This window comes from Myodes glareolus, chromosome 25 (genome assembly GCF_982192425.1).
Source record: "Myodes glareolus chromosome 25, mMyoGla1.1, whole genome shotgun sequence".
Classification (NCBI taxonomy): domain Eukaryota; kingdom Metazoa; phylum Chordata; class Mammalia; order Rodentia; family Cricetidae; genus Myodes; species Myodes glareolus.
The window spans coordinates 31,912,996-31,932,558 of record NC_142050.1 but is presented as its reverse complement, the minus strand read 5'-3'; the positions used below and the strand labels follow the sequence as shown (position 1 = coordinate 31,932,558).

The 19,563-nt window shown below is 44.8% G+C and overlaps 1 protein-coding gene across 3 annotated transcripts in view; it reads right to left on the bottom strand.

The window, feature by feature from the left end:
- Positions 1-19,563, bottom strand: part of Lrguk (leucine rich repeats and guanylate kinase domain containing) — a 114,088-nt gene that overhangs the window by 51,609 nt on the left and 42,916 nt on the right. For all 3 annotated transcript variants that reach the window (XM_085683880.2, XM_085683878.2, XM_085683879.2), the window contains exons 9-12: positions 17,984-18,070; positions 16,598-16,704; positions 11,300-11,419; positions 3,506-3,602 (exon numbers count right to left, since the gene is read on the bottom strand). In XM_085683880.2, coding sequence (XP_085540006.1) covers positions 3,506-3,602; positions 11,300-11,419; positions 16,598-16,704; positions 17,984-18,070 — 411 coding nt within the window. The remainder of the gene's footprint in view (positions 1-3,505; positions 3,603-11,299; positions 11,420-16,597; positions 16,705-17,983; positions 18,071-19,563) is intronic.

Below are 19,563 nucleotides of genomic sequence, written 5' to 3'. Positions count from 1 at the left end.
TTGCTTACCTGTTTCCTGCCAAATCCACACCACAAACCTTCATTGTCAAGGGAGTAAAACTGATGGCTTGTCCTGTCCCTTGCGGCTATGCCAGCATCCCAGGCTTCTAGAAAAGGACCCTGATCCTAAACTCCTTGCGTTTCAAGATAAGTCACGAGGAACAGGAAATCCTGAAGGCTGTGGGCATCTTAAAAGCTTAGAAAAGATGACTTTTGATTGAAACTGCCCCAAATGTTAGTCAACAGAATGGTTGCACCCTGTAGTCATTTAACTATAAATACCACCCTCTCTGGATATTCTGGAGCCTCATTTCCTGTGACAGCTGCATTCCCTTACAAAAGAGAAGAAAATGCAGGTAAAAATATACCCTTCAAATTGTGACTTTTCCTTTGACTATTTATTAAATCATTAGGCCTAATCGAAACTGGGAAGCTGATGACAGCAGAAGGAATAAGAATGAGGTTGACCTTGATGAGTGTGCCTTCTGAAACGCACGACTTTAAAATAAAAAATGTTCAGGGATGCATCCAACCCTGTTAAATGGCTGGTGCATCATTAAAAATAGCAAGCAGTTAGGAGTCTAATACCGTCGTCATTAACAGCAGCAGCAGCATCGGAGCTTCTTGCTACCCTCCTGGCTCCAGATGTTCTGGAGATATGTATAGACGACAGCCTGGCTGTCTGCCAGAGAGGGTCAGGCAGGAGACGCAGGGTGCCTTTTGAGGCTGGGTGGGTTTCTGGGGACCATGTGTGCTGCGGTGATGAGGAAAACCATTACAATCAAAGTTAAAAACCCAACAACATATGCCTTCAATTTTTTACTCTTTCGATGCCACAATCTCTTTCTTCTCTGAAAACAAATGGTCTGATCCTTTTCCATATGTATGCGTGCATTTAAATATGTACAACTATGAAGGTAGACAATGTGGTTATGGTTTATCTTTCATGCGTTTGCTTATTTACCACGAGTGATGGTTAAGTGCGTGGGTCAACTTGGAGAATATTTGGGGGTGAGATTAACAGTGAAATTGGTGAACTTGGAAGAAGCAGACTGTCCTGAAGTGTGGGTGGACTGCACCCAGTCCCTCTAGGGTTTGTACAGAACAGAAAGGTAAGTAAGCACCTTCACGGCTGGACCTTCTAAGTCTCCATGCTGCCCACCTACACAGCAACTTCTGGCTTGTCAATATCCACATCCATGTGATACATCTACCAGACCAATCTGTGTGTGTGTGTGTGTGTATGTGTGTATGTAAGTGTGTGTATATATGTGTGTGTGCATATACATATACGTGTACACACACACACACACATATATATATACACACACACACACACACACACACACACACACACATACACAGAGAGACTATTTGACTATTTACTGGTTCTGTTTCTCTGGAGAATTCTTAATATTCTATTGTGAGTCCTGTTTCCAAAGTGTATGCATATCTTAATTATTTTTCAGATATATGTTTGTTTACTTCCTCTACGGGTCTCATATTCTGGAAGCATGCATGGTTGGAAGAGACCTTGTATTGTGCATATAATATAAAAGAGATCTCATTCAACTGATTTGTTAAGCATTGAGATAATGCAGTTTCCCCAGCCCTGGCCGGTCACACTCCCTTCATTTCCTAGTGCATGTGGGTTTCCTAGTAAGCAGCAACGGACACACAACAAAAGCCTCCAGCAGTTCCATTTCTACAGGAGAGGGAGTGCTTCAGTAGGGAAACGACTAGGCACGGTTCCTCTAGAAAGGGCGGATGTAGCTATCTGTGGATGAGTAGGAGAATGGTCTGTGGGTTGGAGGAAGTGTTGGCTGAAAAGACACGTGAACACGGGAGAGGGTGGAGGTCCATATGCTTTATCCAGCTAGCAGCTAGGTGTGGCTGCTCACAGTCGGTGTGTGGGGTGCCCAGGCCTGAGTGTCTATCACAAGAGCCAGGCTGTCTGGGCAGGTGGTGTGTGGAGGGTGTTCCACGTGCAGGAGGCCGACAGTGTGGGCACAATCAGAAGGCTGACAACGTGTCCGGAATCTACAACTCTCTAGACTTAGCTCTCTTCATGTAACAGGGCCACACTCTAAAGGAAAGGAGATTGGAGGTGAAACTCAAGTTGATGGAAATTACACAAAAGTAATACATGTTGGCAGAGGGAGGAAAAATGAGTTCTCAAATACAGGGGGATTTCTGTGGCGCATTAAACTGTAAAGCTAACTAGAGTCTAGAAGTGCAGTGATTTCATAGGTTGGGACTGAACCAAACTAACTTGACTGCAGACCTGATAAGCTATGAACACCAGAGAGCAGGTTGTGCATCTGGCGAACAGACAGACCAAACTCCCCCAAGAAAATGCCCCACTCGAGCAGAAACTAACTTTCATGGTGAGAGGGAAAGGGCTTCCATCCTAGGGTGCCGAGGAAATGCTTCTTAGCACTGTGAAGGCAAATCTCAAATCTCTTTTAAAGGTGTTTAGAAATATAAGGTTTCAGGCTGGGCGGTGGTGGCGCATGCCTTTAATCCCTGCACTCAGGAAGCAGAGGCAGGTGGATTTCTGTGAGCTCAAGGTCAGCCTGGTCTACAAGAGCTAGTTCCAGAACTGACTCCAAAACAACACAGAGAAACCCTGCCTTAAAAATACAAAAAATCAAAAAAAAAAAAAAAAGAAAGAATGAAGTTTCAGAAAACTCTTAATAAACCAAGAAGACCTGTCAAAATACAGTCCTATGAGAAGGTGTCTGATGTCCAAGACATTCTTTCGACAGAGCTGCAGGGGGAGCTGCCTAGGGAGTATGGAACTTGCTCACTTGCTTTTCTGTGAGCACAAGATGAGCCCTGAGAACACACACCACAGTAGAGTTGGTTGTTCAAAACTCAGCTAATGTAATTGTACTGCCCAAGCCTAGATGCCCCTGATACGTGCACACTGGAGGCTTAGTCAGGTCCATTGTTTAAGGGTACGGATAGAGAGAGAAGGGAGGAAAAAAAGAAAAGAGGGTGAGGAGAGGTAGCTGACTGCTCACGGCACAAAGAAAGACCGGTCTTCAGTAAGCTTCATAAGAGGATGAAGCGGTGTGTGCTTCACTTGGTGATGGAAGAACCATGGAAACCAAAGTAAGGTTCATGTGAAGAAAAAGCAAGAGGCACAGATTTGCTAGGAGTTATGGTGCCCAGAGATGCTTTTCTAGGGTAATGCAGTCGGGGCAGGGATGTGCTGCATTCGTGCGTACTTACAATTGGTGAAATGCATTCCCTGTGAGGATTCCCTTCCATGTAAAAGGAAAGAAGAAATGTTGTTTAAAAAATGCATGTGAAGCGAAGGGGATTTGCACCACCCTCCAGATGAGCCCATCAGGGTGTAGAAAACTTTCAAATTGAACCAGATTTCCAAAGTGCACAGTGTTTCATCTTTACCTTTTTAGAAATCACGGTCTTCTCGTATTTTTGACAAAGAACATGTATCTCTTCTCTGATAAAAAGAAAATAGCAGGGAGGAGCCTTACCATGCTCAGCATGTCATCAAAAACTTCTTGAGAGATGAAGTGATAATCAACTCGATCCCCTTCACCAAAGTACGGCGGTCGTGTGGTGTGGCAGGCCCTGAAGTCACAAAAACAGAGAGTGCCAGCCATTCTTAGGGACTTGAAAGTCACAGTGGAAATGCTTTCATCATGAAGGGTGCTTAATAAATGAAACTGACCCACAGATCATAAATCATAAAGTAATGTAATTGTGAAAACAGTGTGTCTTAGAAGTAAGTGTTAGGTTATGTCTTCGTACCCCCACAGCCGCAGCCTACACCCCTGCATTCCCAACTGCTTGTTCAGGGCCCATCTCCCCCTCCGCATGAGGACTGAAACACCTCATTCTCCCTGGATGGTGGCTTTGTACTACAATTATACATGAGCCTTTATGGCATCACGCAGTTCAAGTGGCGAATGAATTCTTAACCAGAGAGGCCTTGTCTATCTACTGTCTTGAGATAGCATCCCTAAGCACACATATATACATACACACATACACACACACATACATACACACACATACATTCACACACATACATACACACATACACACACATGCACATACACAATGTACATACACATACATACACATACGTGCACATGCACATTTACACACACAATACACATACACACGCACATACATACACACATACAAGTATATATATACACATACATACAAATATAAACACATACACACACTTACACATACAAACACAAACACACAGACACACCCTTACACTGAAACTTACTTTCACAGTTCTTCCTATCTTCCCAGCACATTATGCAGCTGGAAGACCTTGGTCCCCTACTTTGTCACTGCATTCCCAACACCTGGCGCAGAGCAGGCATTTGCTGAATTTATTGTGACATCAGGGAAAGTAAAAAGTGTGAAGCGGTAACAGCCCACCATTATAAAGCTGACAACCCATGTGACCTGTCCAAGGTCACCTAGCAGGATGGTGCTGGCTCCAGAAAACCAACACACACAGTTCTCAATGGCCCAAGACTCTTGATCTCAAATCTTTCTCTTGTGGGATATTATTTTAACTGTGTAAAGACGTGTTACATTTGTTTACGCTGCAGAATATTACTTTAACCATGTAAAGATGTGTTACGTTTGTTTAACGATGTAAGGATGTGTAGCATCTGTTTCACCTTCCCTGCAGAAGGCACCTGATCCTAACAGAAGGCTGAAAGGCTAATGAGAAAGGGTAACAGATGCTGGAAGGCAGAGAATGCAAGAAGGAGAGAGAGGAAGATGCCAGGGGCAAGCCACACAGTCAGAAGGAAAGACAGACATATAGAAGAAAGAAAGGAAAAAAGACCAGAGGCAAAATGTAAAAGAAAAACAGGTTAATTTAAGTTAGAAAACCTGGCTAGAAAAAAGCTAAACAAAGGCCAGCCATTTGTAACTAAGAATAAGTCTCCAAGTCTTTATTTGGGAGTTGGGTAGAGGCCCCCAAAAGAGAAAAAAAACAATGACAGCCTTCTGATTTCCCAATTTTAAGTTCTGGTAATAAAAGTGAATTTTAGATTATCTAATAGTGCTAAAATAGGAGAGAGAATTGACAGATGCTTGACATGCTAAATCATTTACCAAAAAGGAAAAAAAAAGCACTGAGCAGATATTATTTCTTATTTTACAGATGACAAGCTGAACACGGTGATTTACATGGAACTAAGCAGCTACGCCAGGATGACTCCAGCCAACTTCTATAACAACACACCAGTTAGGAGAGCCGAGTGGAGCCTCCAAAACGTCCACATTACAAAGTCAAAAACACAGATTTAAAATTCATATGATGGCTCCCTTTATATTATAATCAAGAATTAACCGTAGCAGGAAAATCTCAGGTCTCAATGTTACATATTACACTGTAGACGCCAGAAAGAGAGAACGTTCAAAACATGGTGACATTTGTTCTGTTGAAACACACTGGCATTTCTCCCTATACCTGGGCAGAGCCCTGGGTCCCTCTGTCTATTGGTGTCCCTGACAGTCGGAGGAGACAAAGCTGTGGCCTGGCATCCCTGGCTGGACACCCTCAGCAATGTCTTTTTACCTGCTACACTGAATTTACATTTCCCAACAAAGGGATTGAGTGGTGGGGAGTTGGGAAGAATTTCTGAAAAGAGACAAACAGGGGAGCAATTTGAAGCAAGTGGGCAGGTAAACAAAGAGATGACTCCATTCATGTGGAGAAAGGGGGTGACAATTGGTGACAGCTGTGGGACCTTCTATTACGAAGGACCTAAGATGACCGGGGGTTTTCAATCTGTCATCCGATTTTACACACGGAAACCTCCACTATGTGTGCTGCCCGATAATAAACATGCAGCAAAGGAGATACTTCATGGTAAAAGCAATGTTTCCTAGTTCACTTAGGAAAAGAAGCACCAAGTTTAACAGAAATGGGTTTCTTCAGCCTCTCTTCTTCTGCATATTTCTATGATTTTATTACCTGCTAATTAATTTGCTGGTGAAATCATGATACGTGATTACATCATGACTTGTAACGGGAGCCACACTCCCTGATAGTTTCTCTTAACCACAGAAAGACAAAGTTAGGGACTCCATGTCTGGTGATAAAGGACTAAGGGGGCTTTGGCATTCCCGAGAGAACGCTCACCCAAGCTCCTAACATACCACACCTGTGCACAGGACACCATCAAGAAGGAAAGGAATTTGGATGGCCATTCCTAATAATGGCATTCCAAAGCATCTAGGACAAGGTGACCAGAAGAAAAGTTGCCCAAGAACAAAGAGTGGGTAGGTGGTTGAGGAAGCTGCCCGTCTCAGTGTGACTCAGAAACAGATTTTGAACCTCAGTTCCAGACTGGAGCGCCTCAGGAAACACTGAACAGGACAGCTGGTCCTATGCTGATGTTCAGGCAGAGCTTGGCCGTGCACCCACAATTCACACATGTGATCATATGACACATGGTTAGGGTTTCTCTCAATGTGTAACCATGAAAGCCTGGGTGACAATAAAGATTATTAGAAAATAGAGATGGAGGGAAGAATAGAGTTTGTCTTTAAGGATGCTTCAGATCACGTGACTGGCCTTAAAACTGGAAGATAGTCTAGTTTGGTAGGGCCTCCTTCATCCAGTGCTTTTCCAGGAAGTCACTGGTTTGTATGGTAATATGAAGTTAGAAATAGACAGCCACGTGGCTGTGGTGCACGCCTTTAATCCTAGCAGTAGGGAAGCAGAGGCAGGCAGATCCTTAAGTTCGAGGCTGTCCTGGTGTGCAGAGTGAGTTCCAGGTTAACCAAGGCTACACAGAGAAACCCTGTATTAAAAAAACAAAAACAAAAACAAAATAAAGGGACTTTGAAAGCAGTACACTTTAATCTCTCGATCACTAGTAACTAACACAGGAAAAGAAAGAAATCCGACAGATTTCTAAGCCAAGAAGAAATAATAAAATCAGGGCACAATCACAGTGGATTATAACACAGCCCCACCACTGTTCACTATACAGCAGAGTTGTGTTCGCTATCCACATCTCTGTACATGTCTTAGCATGTGAGAATGTAACTGAACATTTTGATCTTGGCGAATGCTGTTTTTAAAAGAAAAAAAAAACCAAAGAAAATAAAAAGGAAAGAAAGAGAAGAACCTAACAAATAGCCAGGAAAATGGTGCACAATGAGATTGTATCCATGCCTTCTTTCATTTAACTAAAAATCTACAATCTATGCAGGATAAGGAACACATAAAAATCACCTTTAACTATGAGCAATGGGTTATCCCTTGAGATGTTTATCTATAGTTTTAATCAAAAGTGGCTACATATAACGACAGAACTATCTTAGTTTTCTAGATGGATGAAATCCCTAGCTACCCAGCGTCTGTCTTTGTCATCCAAGGACATGGTCTTGGGTGGAATTCTTAGGATGATTTGCCACTGACCATGCCTGGCTCTCTGTCTCCAGGAGGATGCTGAGGCACAGTGGGTGGACCCACTTCTGAGCCTCTGAGGGAGACAAGAGAGAAGGTGGTAGGAGCTGTCAGTGGGTAGCATCATGACACACATCACTTTCAGTCAGAAGAGAAGAACCACAGTGGCAGCACCAAGCATGGCTGTTGTGGGACTTCCTCTGTATGCTGTGAATATGTTTTATTACCACTGGTTAATAAAGAAGCTGCTTTGGCCTATGGCAGAGCAGAATAAGGTTAGATGGGAAATTCAAACAGAGCTATAGAGAAAAAGAAGGCAGAGTCAGGAAGTTCCAATGTATCTGCCAAAGGAGAAGGACGCCAGAACCATACTGGTAGGCCACAGCCTCGTGGTGATATGCAGATTAATAGACATGGGCTAATTTAAGATGTCAGAGCTAGCTAGGAAACGCCTAAGCTACTGGCCAAACAGTGTTGTAATTGATACAGTTTCTGTGTGATTACTCGGGTCTGGATTGATAGAGTTTCTGTGTGATTATTTGGGTCTGGATTGATAGAGTTTCTGTGTGATTATTTGGGTCTGGATTGATAGAGTTTCTGTGTGATTACTCGGGTCTGGATTGATACAGTTTCTGTGTGATTACTCGGGTCTGGGCAGCAGGGAGATGAACACCCGGTTTCTGCTTACACACGGCGTTTGCTTGAGGGGCTTGCTTTGTCACCTCACACCTGCACACAGATGCCACCCAGTCCATGATGTAAGGCAGGGGCTCCTCACCCGAGTACACACCACACAGAGGAAAGGACCTCAGCCGTCTTTCTCGGTGTATCATCACGGGCTAGAACATTGGAGGAACTCAGTACTTGATGAATGAGTTCAGCCAGCCAGCCAGCCATTTCTCCACAGATCCATCAGGAGAGTCATCTATGCTTCCTGTCACCGCAATTTCAACTAAATTTGCATACACGGCCATTAACCTGGCTGTCCGTTTGTTCAATCAGTCTGTCAGTCATTTAACAAATATTCATTACACGTGTATTAAGCACCTGGGCATATGTTAGGCAGCAGGAGCTCATTGGTGAACAAGGCTGATGTGGTCACTCCTCTGCCTGGCTTAGACAAGCCAGGGAAAAAGACACTAAGTGAACCAATCGAATCAGGATGGGTAAGCATTTTAATAAGGGACACATAGGATTGAGTGGCGATGAGGAACTGAACCAGATAAGAACATGCAGGCAGATTGAATTAGAAATGTTGCTTGTATGTCAATAAGTATTTCCAAAATGTATCAGGCCAAACACACATTGGCAATATCACCAGTAAATAAAGAGGACCCGGCCACCACTATTGCCAGATGCCACTACAGACACGATAACAATAAGCAAAAGCCCTGGCTCCCTAGGTTACTTAGGTTTGCTAAAAGGTTCCAAATTTATGCCCTGGCACAATGGTCAGCATACACCCTACTGCCCTAGCTTGACCTTCTTCTCACTGTGCTCAGCTTATCTCCGAAAGCAGGCTGGGTGTCCCCGCTTGAACATAACAGTACACTAGCTTTTTAATGCTAGTACTAACCTTTTAGCTTATTTTTGTTACTTTGTGATATTTATATTCTATAGTATTTGTGGCTAGAAATGTCCAAATGTGTGTTGCAATTTTAAGTATCTAAATAAGTGGGCCTTTTAAAGATGCCATTTGCATTGTTTGAACACATACAGCTTCAGGAGGGGACTTTTTCTGTAATAGCATTAGAAACTAATTTTTCTTACTAGCCTATACAGCTTTGTAGTTACATCTTCAACTCACTGGCAGAAACCACTAATCCCAAAGCCGTTCCTTTGCCACATGTAAAGACCAAAGAGGAAGCAGGTCAGACAGTTCAATTCTAAATGTGACTTCTAGAAACTTCTAAAACACCTGTAAGTCCGGTGGGCTGGTTTTCTCAGATGTATGTATGCATATCTCTAACATATACACATCAAAGAGGAAACAGGTCAGACAGTTCAATTCTAAATGTGACTTCCAGAAACATCTAAAAACCTGTAAGTCTGGTGGACTGGTTTTCTCAGATGTGTATGTATATATCTGAGGTATATACATACCAATCTACATATATATACATATATCATACATATACACACATACATATGCATATATGTGTGTATGTATGTACACACACACACACACACACACACACACACACACACACTGGTGTTGTCTGGAGAGGAGACAGCGCTCCAGAGCTGTAAGCAGGTGACCCAAGGCCAGCTGGGGTAAGGCTGTCTCTGGAAGACAGCCCAGCAGGTAACAGTAACAGCACCCTGTCAAAGTGCATGTGTTGTCTAGCAAGTCCCTTCCAAACTGTAACAGTCCATCCTGGAGGGAAGCTCAGAAGACTCACGGAGTTCTGAAGGGATGTGCCTCAAAACTCAGGAAGTAAGTCCCAGGAAGCGCCAGACACGAGATTCATAAGCAGTTGTTGGGGAATATTATTTTCAGGTGTGTGACTTTTGTTTATGCTGCATATGTTTAGCTCTGTGAAGCTGTGACTCTTTGCCTGTCTAAACACCTGATGGCTTAATAAAGAGCTGAACGGCCAGTAGTGAGGCAGGAGCAAGGATAGGCAGGGCTGGCAGGCAGAGGGATAAATAGAAGGAAAAAATGAGGCGAGCAAGGAGCGAACAAAAAGAGGGGGGCACCAGGGGCCAGCCACCCAGCTACACAGCAAACCATGGAGAAAGAAGCAAAGAAAGGTGTACAGAAATAGAGAAAGGTAAAAGCCCAGGGACAAAAAGTAGTCGGGTTAACTTAGGTTAAGGGAAACTGGCAAGAAACGAGTCAAGCTAAGGTCGGGCATTCATAACTAAGAAGAAGGCTCTGTATGTGATTTATTTGGGAGCTCAAAAAAACCAAAAGAGTGAAACATCCTACAACAAGCGGTGCTTCCATCCCCCACCCCACCGCCCTACCCACCCCTGCTCCCCCACACCTCCATTCCTCTGAGGTTATATATATACAGGAAGGCCTGATGAGGGCCTGCTGAGGAGCCTGGAAGAGGTGTAGTGAGCAGAGGGATGGACACAGAGATGGTGATGGGTCTCCACGCTACTGTAAGTAACTCCAGTAAGCTCATTGGTTCAATATATAGGTCTCTAGTAGACTCACTACTTTGGTCTCTCCCCAGAAAAAGTGTCACACAGCAGCAAGACAGTAGAAGGACACGTCCTTCAAACACCATTGCGCTCAGTGAAAGCGATCAGTATTTTCAGGTCTTGGAGAAGGATTTGAGTTGGCATAATTTAAACATTCGAAGAATTACATACAAAACCCCGTGTAGATTACAGTATGATTAATGGCAAAGAAGCTAAAAGACCTTGCATGGGAAAGGTGTATAAAGGACCGAGTGTGCCCTGCTTGTCTACGTGTTTGGTCACTGAGATATATTTACTACTGATCTCACCAAAGACAAAAATCTGTTGTTTCTTTTCACTAATTGATAAGTTCTGCAACTGGAATATATGCTGATAATCATCTCTACTATATCATTTAGGATGGCGGGAGAAACAAGACTTCATATCATGCAAGACCAAGTAATCATACCAATCCAATTGTAGCGATATGGCAGTTGGGACATCCAAGAACCAATCCAAGTGTAGCAATATGGCAGTTGGGACATGCAAGGACTTGTCATGCACCTGACATCACTTACCACTTCTAGTTTTTAAGTATAACTTAAATAAATTGTGCGTCCAAGAATTTGCTTAAAGTAGACCAAATTATCAACACCTGAGAACTTTGTAAAGAAACGGTTGCTGCCCTCAACAAGGCAGGAGAATCTCTCAGTCTTACACGCAACGGAAAACTTACCCGTATCTGAAGTAAGTATTAAACTGTCTGCAGAGGCGGTGGGCCAGTTCTCGTTTCCCACACGCGGCAGGACCAGTTAGAATCAGCATGGGGTAAGGGGCATCCAGACTCGGCAGAGTGCTGCAACAAGACCCCGCAGAGACATTAGCTACCTGTGCAGGCGGGTTTTCTAACTCACAGGCAGAACTGACAAGCGCTCGCTGAGCGTAGACAAGCAGAAGGATGGTTCCACTCTCTGGAACAAGATCGTAATACATCAAAAATAACACTTGGGGCTGGAGAGACAGGCCAGAAGTTAAGAGAACTTAAGTGCCCTTCCAAGAAAACCCAGGTTAGGTTTCCAGCACTCACATGTACCAGCTCGTAACTCCAGTTCTAGGGGAATCTGATATTCTCCTCTGGCCTTCACAGGCACCCCTCCCAACACACACACACACACACACACACACACAAACACTATGCAATATATACACTCAGGCACACACACACACACACACACACACACAACATAAAATAAAATATAACCATTCATTCAAAGGATAGATAAGGTAAAATACAAATTTCCCTCAATTTCCTTTACCAAGCTTTTCTAAAGAAAAAATATGGTAGGACACATTAGCTCCTGGTTGCTATGTATTCCCTTCTCCCGGAATGAACCAATGAGCAGAGTGAGTGAATTCTGAAGTCAGTGTTTAGCATCCCTATCCCCTGCCTTAGAACACAGGCATGCAAAGCAGGCTTTAGCGGAACAGCGAAGTCACACCAGAGTGCTCACCGCATGCCAGGCAGTGCGCTAGACTCCTACACACCTTCGGGTAATTAGCGCAGCGCTAAGGAGGCTGTTTCTATTAATCCCCACTTAACACAAGCTGGAGGAGGCGAAGGCAGACTGACATGCTCCAAGGAAAAGGAAGGGCTGGCATGTGACTCTAGACTGGAAGGCCAGAATAGAGAATAAAATTATTGCCTGGCAGAGCGGCACAGTCTCTTCATCCCAGCACTTGGGAGACAGAGGCGGAAGGGCTCTTTGAGCTGAAGGCCAGCTCGTTCTACAGGGTGTGTTCCAGGACAGCCAGAGTTACATAGAGAGACCCCGACCTTAAAACAAACAGGAATGGATTTATCAACATGATGTCCTGCATCACACACTGCGCCAATGGTTTGCACTCTCTTCGTGAGATGAACCGTAAAAACAGAATGAAATGTTCGATTGCATAGCTGAGCTGTGGGTTCAGGGAAGAGTCTATGACATCCAGGAAACAGCATGGGTTTCTAATCTCCGTGGATATCCATAAAAATGGGGGAAGCTTAAACACAAGCGCCCATGGAGAACACACACCAAAGAAGGAGGTAAGAGTGTCCAGCAATGTGCCGGCTGCCTGGGACTAGAGCCGGCTCCGGAAAAGGAAGCAGTGGGCGCCATCTGACAGATCTAAGGACAGGAGCCCTCCGAACATCTCTAGGTGCCCACTGGAAACAGACAGGCTGAAAGTGGCATGCGCAAAGACCTGCTCACGGGTATTCACAGCAACTTTATTATCAGCACCCCAAACTGGAATCAGCCTAAACACCTTTAATATATGAATGGCTAACGCTGATACACCTACGCCCTGGAATAGTACTTATCAATTAAAAAAAAAAGATTCATCCCCATGGATGAGTTTCCAGGAAGAGGTGCCCTGCATGGGTGGGAGGATGAGAGCGTTGGGAAGTTACACTGTGTGATCGCTGTACGTCATACTCTCAATCTTGTACATCATACATCATAAATCCTGACAATCTTATGAGATGGGGGCAGATCATGGCTTCCAGGGGTGAGAGAAGATGTGGAGGGAGAGGGAGAGAAGAGTCAACACCTATCTAAAGGCAGCACGGGGAGGCCTGGGGTGAAACTGCTAAGTCTGCCAGCTGATAGACTCCCGATAGAACCGCACAGAAGCACACAGGACTGAGCACACAGGAGCCCCTGAGGGGCGAGAGAAACCCGGTGACTCAGAAGGCTTCTGGGTCAGCCTTCTGGTTTTGGTACTTGACTCACTGTCGTCCAGGGCACCACTGTCGTGGGATGTGGGGGAAAAGTACGGAGTCCCTGTATACTATTTCCTACAACGGCATGCACATTAGTGACTCCCTCAAAGTAAATTTTCAAGAAAAAAAAAATATATGACAGATAGTGACAAATACTGAAAATAGGCGAAATGAAGTCTTCCTGGCCAAGAAAATCAAAGCCATGGAAGCAGAAAAAATGTTAGACAATTCAAAAATTCTCCATAAGTAAAACAAAAACAAGATTATGAAAGCATATATTACATCCAAAGCAGGCCAGAACAAAACCGAGGCCTCTTGAAGAAATGCAATCTATCACTGACAGGCCAGGTGCCTGCACCCCCGGTGCCCTCCTCCAGCTGCCTGGGGCTGCTAGGCCCTGCTGCAGCGGGAAGAGCAATGGCTGGTCTTCCCGGCAGCCACTGAAGCAGAACTGTGAACCACGATCCATACCTCCTTGGCCTCTGCCCTTGTTTGTCTGGCAGCCAGATGCGACTAGGAAATACGTTTCTCAACCACGACGACTGATGTCTTTGATGCGTGCTCTTACATAAATACACCCTACAGCGTCGAACAAGCAGCGGCAACTACAAATCAAGACAGAGACCTTCTCGACGTCAAATGTACTTCTGATGTACACAATGGAGGGCTAAATCATCTCACCTGGAGGGCTCTCAGGCACATGCAAAACTGTCAATGTCGACATGACACTATATGTAAAAACCATGTCCTGGATCGTGAAATCAAACATTCTGCTCTCTTGCGGGAAGCCAACTGTGAGGTGCAGGAGCAAACACCGCAGGAAGAAAAGAAGCATTTATACCCAAGAGCTTTACAAGTATTTTTAAAATGCCTGTGGGTACTGATAGAATTTCTGTGTTGTACGTATGGCATAAATGGCCATCTGCTCTGACAGACTGTTTAAAGAGGAATGGAGAAACCGTGGTAAATCTGTCTTCGGATGCGGAGGTGAGAGACTCATGCATGCAGCCACCCAAGGTGGCTCCTCCCTGCTGCGCAGGTGGCATCTCAGTAGAGACAATTCAGGTTTCTCCGAGGTGAGCTGGGCTTCTTCTAGGTACTCCCCTAAAGATCGGAATCCACAGGATGCTCTCTGGCAGGAGTATTTAGCATCTGCTCACAGTTAAGGAAGGGTTTACAATGGATGGTGTGATGTTAACTGTGACCCTCAGCTTGTCTAGGACATGAGTGAGGTACACCTTTGGGTGCATTTTTGAGGGATTTTTCAGAGAGGGTTAACTGAGGGGAATATGACATGTGTGTAGCGCTGTATTGGCTACTTTTTGCTGTGATATCATGACACAAAGCAACTGAAAAAGGGGGGTTTGCTTTGTGCTCACGGTCTCGAGGAAGAGACCATCATGGCAGGGGAGGGACGGCAGCAAGCAGCCGGAGGAGGAAGCTCAGGGATCACATCTTCAATAGAAAATACAAAGCGGAGAGGACAAACTGGAAGCTGGGCAGAGCTGTACACCCTCAGAGTCCTCCCCCAACGATGGACTTCTAGCAAGGCCATACCTCCCGAAGGTTCCAGAATCTTTCCTAAACAGCACCACAACTGAGGAGCAGGTGCTCAAATACATGAACATAGAGGACATTTCCCATTCAAACCAACACTGGTACCACCCAGGACTGAATATACGGGGAAAGGAAAAAGCCCAGTGAGAGCCTGCCTTCTCGTCCCCACTTCCCCGTCTGCCCAGAAATCCCCTCTGTGGCTGCTGGGAGTTCTTTGTTCTGCATCATGATGATAGACCATATCCTCTCAGACCATAAGAAAAAGTCCACCCTCTACCCTTGAATCGCTTTGGCAGCTAAAACGCAAGGGTCCTGATGAGAGAATGGAGGTGAGTCAGATCACCATCACGCCTGGGAAAGCACAGCCAAGTGCACAGTTAACAGTCACAGTGGAAGACATGGCCCCTTACCTCAGAGAAGGTAAGAAAGAAACTCCAAACTATGGAGTTGGTTAGCCATTTGGGCAAGAAACTGCTCTTGCCTGGACTGTTATATAAACTGGACACAGAGAACCCGCAGAGAGAGGACTGCTAAACTTGCCTAAAGGTGAGATGATCTTTCGAGGTTCTTGATTCATGAAAGAGTCTGCGAGACATCCTGCAGGACACAGCAGATAGTGACTGAACTGCCTTTGAAATTTCCTGCTTCATGGAAATGTCTCTGGATATTATGGGCCTGAAGGCCGAAGATGGGTGCCCCAACGATACAGAAGAACTTTGGGTGACTGTCCAGGCAGCGAGATGTCTCTGTCATTTCTAGAGTTTTGGAAGTTGCTTACTTCTTGTTTACTTAGGTAATATATCCTTCTGGAGTCTTTGATGGAGTTAAAGAATGGATAGTCGTAGTTATAGTTTTCCATTATTATGATAAAGATATAGTTATAAATATTGTGACTGTGATTCTTGCTTGATAACTGTTTTGTTATATGTAATTTTACTATGTTGAAATGAAAGCCTTTCTTTTTTGTTTAAACAGAAAAAGGGGAAATGATGGAGGAGGGTTATCTGTCTATTGTGTTATTTTCATTGGTCAATAAAGAGACTGCCTTGGCCCCTTGATAGGACAGAAAATTAGGTAGGCGGAGTAAACAGAACAGAATGCTGGGAAGAGGGCTATGAGGCAGAAGCCATGGAGCCAGTCACCAGGTCAGACATGCTGAATCTTTTCCGGTAAGCCACCACCTTGTGGTGCTACAGATTATTAGAAATGGGTTAATATCAAGATATGAGAGTTAGTCAGTAACTAACTCTCTAGAGATAATGGGCCAGGCAGTGCTTAAATGAATACAACTTATGTGTTATTATTTCTGGGGCTAAGCTAGCCATACAGGAGCTGGGCAGGATGAAAAGCAGGCCTGCCCGCAGCCCCTTACTACACCAAACACTTTTTTTTTAATCTTATGTACACATGTGTTTTGCCTGCACAGAGTCACCCATGTACCATGTGTGTGACTGATGTTCATGGATGCCAGGAGAGTGTCAGATCCCCTGGGACTGGAGTTGCAGACAGTTGTGAGCTCACATGTAGGTCTGGGAATTGAACCGGGTCCTGTGGAAGAGCAGCCGGTGCTCTTAGCCTGTGAGCCTTCTCTCCAGCCCTGAGAAAGTCGCTTCTCTAGCGACAGAATGACTCACACGGGAAGGAGTGCTAGAGGAAACAGCAATCCTGCCTCTTTCTGGCATGCGCTCTACCTGTAGAGTTCCTCATAAATACCTGTCAAAGATCCTCTGCGGCTGTGACATGCTGTTGACAACATGAGTCATGTGATCTCGGACAGCGACCACTTCAGGGGGAGGGTCATACTTATTCACGGCACAAACCTTTGCCAGAAGGAGAAAAATGAAAAGGAGATGTGTTTGTTCCCAAAAGAACGCGAGGGTTTGACGGTCCTTAGAGAAATTCCTAGATATGCACCCTAGATTGACAAGGTAAGCCACGTGCTCCCTGGCCTTGCACTCAGTCTTCCTGTCATTCTAACTTCCCTAAAATTCCAATAATGACAGTTCCTGTAAAAAGCTGGGTCAGGTCCTTTGATCCTCATTTCCTTTATATTCTCCAGTTTGGGGCAAGCTAAAGACAAAACAACATCTCTGAGGCATGTGATTAATTTTAATACAAAGTTGGATAAACAATCTAACTTCTAGTATGAGAAGAAGGGATACAATGTATTGTTCAAGATTCTATGTAGTTGATGCCAGAGAACTGTTTTCTGGTATCTTCTTGCCCAGGACTGTTCCCACCCCTTCACATTCTCCCAGACTTGCTCCACTTTTCTCTGGCTCTCTCTAGCCAAGGATACAGGCCCTTTCCTTGGTGTAAAGGTCTCTGTTTTTACTGGCCTCCTAAATACATGACCCTTTATTTGACGGTGATTTTCATCTTAATTCTACTTGCAAAATGTTAAAAGAGGCCTAGACCTGGCGGCTGGGAGTGTGGAAATAAGGATAGGGAGGCATCTGGAACTCTTAGTCTGGGCTGCAGAGAGGCATCTGTGGGATGGAACAGGTGCCTACCGATATGCCTTTCTTCATTCCCTTCTCAGATCGGAGCTGGTATAAGAAGCCCCTCCTTGGCAGGGTCGTGGGAGGAGGGAGCTGGTGTTAGCTAGCACTCAAGAGCTCATTCCTCCACAGCTATGTGGGCCAGACAGACCACTGTAGAGAGCAGAAGCAGAGACGCCACAATAGCGGAGTAGTGATTTGCGCGCCTTTCGATTACATCGAAAGACACAGTACATTTTGTTGTTAATTTTCAAAATAACAGACACTTTCAGACTCTGTGATTAGATAGGAAAGTTGTGTATACTGCTATCAGCCACAAACGGAAATGGGCAGCAAGGAGGGGGCGCCTGTACACTTTCCTCACTGTCAGACTGCCTACCGCAACCATGGAACGCCTGTCACTGCATGTGCTGAGACCCAGCTCAACAGGGGGTTCAACTGACAAATCCAGGACAGGAAATGGGTCCTGGAAAGAATTAATTTGCATACTGCTATGCTTCTCGCTGATTGGTTGCACTAGTCCTGCCACAAGCAGCATGCCAGTTTTGAACATATGAACCGGAAAACACACAAAGCACATGCATGATTACATACATACCTTTTCTTCCACTTTAATTTTCTGCTGATCTAACTCTGTCAGTCGCAGCAGCATAAATATTACGAAGAACCAATATTCAGATTTGTTCTATTTAAAGCAAGAGGAGACTATTCAATGGCTTTTTCTCTTCCCCAGGTCAGCAAACACCAACCTATTCTCAAGGGCCTTTCTGTTCTAGTTGGGCCTTTTTGAGACCCGTTGCCATGACTCTGTCTTCCACGCTCCCTCCACCCCCACGGGGCTCTGCATTTTCACGTTCACCAGCCCCCTTAAATTAGCAACAAAGAGGCAGAACGTGTCCTGTAGTTTATAAATCGCTTCACATGTTCGGATCTCACTAATTTCCCTGTGAGATAAGCAGGGCGGCAGGATTATCCTCAGGGGTAGAGGCGAAGCCCTGAAGAGGTGGGGCGGCCCATCTAAGACGCCAAACCCCTCTCTTCTAATGCCAGAGAGTTTCATTACTGAAAATAATGACATTTGGTTATGTCTTATTATTTCATCATGGGTTTATTATTTAGTGTGCTCTTTTGTATTAGCTGGGATCATTCATTATGAACTTACCTTGCAATAATAAAATGAGACTTGCTTATGAACAAATTCCTCTTTACTCCCTGCCAACTGTTAGGATTGCCTGACTTTAAAAGTGGTAACTGAGGGTGTTTTGTTTCGGTTTTGTTTCTGGTATAGGATGCTTCGTCTCTTTGAATAGCAAGATACAGGTGGAAGATGCCTTTCACTGATGGGAATGCAAGAGAAGTAAATACATAACAGGATCTTTCCTTAGGGTCCCAACATAGAGACACAGGAGACCGACTGCTAATTACCCTGATGAGTCACTCCATGTTGTATGTATGAGGGAGCTGCCAGGCCCCAGAACCCTAGATGATTATCACACCCCAACTGATGCATTTGTAAAGTTTCTCTTACATGCTTCACAGTGCAAGGGCCGTGACTGTTTGTTTATAAGGTGAATTCACTGGCGGGAGGGGTTCCTGCAGGCATAGACTTCTCTCTGAGGGCCGGAGCCCAGGGAGTAGGGGTCACTCAGTCTCGCTCCTCACTGCCCCTGGGAGGTTTTTACCTTGCCGGTCACTGCCCCCTCCCTATCTGCTTTTATTTTTCAATATCTCTTTTTTTATTTCTGATTTGATATTTTCTTTTGTCTAGACATACTCGTCAAGATGTAAACAAGGCGAACAAAAGAGAAGCTGACATAGCTGGGACTCTGTGGAATCCAGGGGAGAGACCCTGGGTACAAACACCAAACAAAGCCTGGATGGACAACGAATGAAGGAAGGGGGCAGGAAGAAGGGCATGAGCAATGGAGGAAAAGAGGAGCTGGAAAACTGTCCCTGATCCTTAGGGCTCAAAGGTTACGAACCCCCAGGGACTATGTTATTTTAGTCTATAGTTATTTTATATCCATGCCAATTCCATGGCTACCTTCAGGCAAATTCCCTTGGGCGTCCACACTAACACTGCCTTTGCTGTTACAAAATAGAAACCACATTCTGTCTGGACCCCTGGGCTCTCGGTTCTCTGATATGAAAGGGACGCGAACACTGCTTTACAATCTT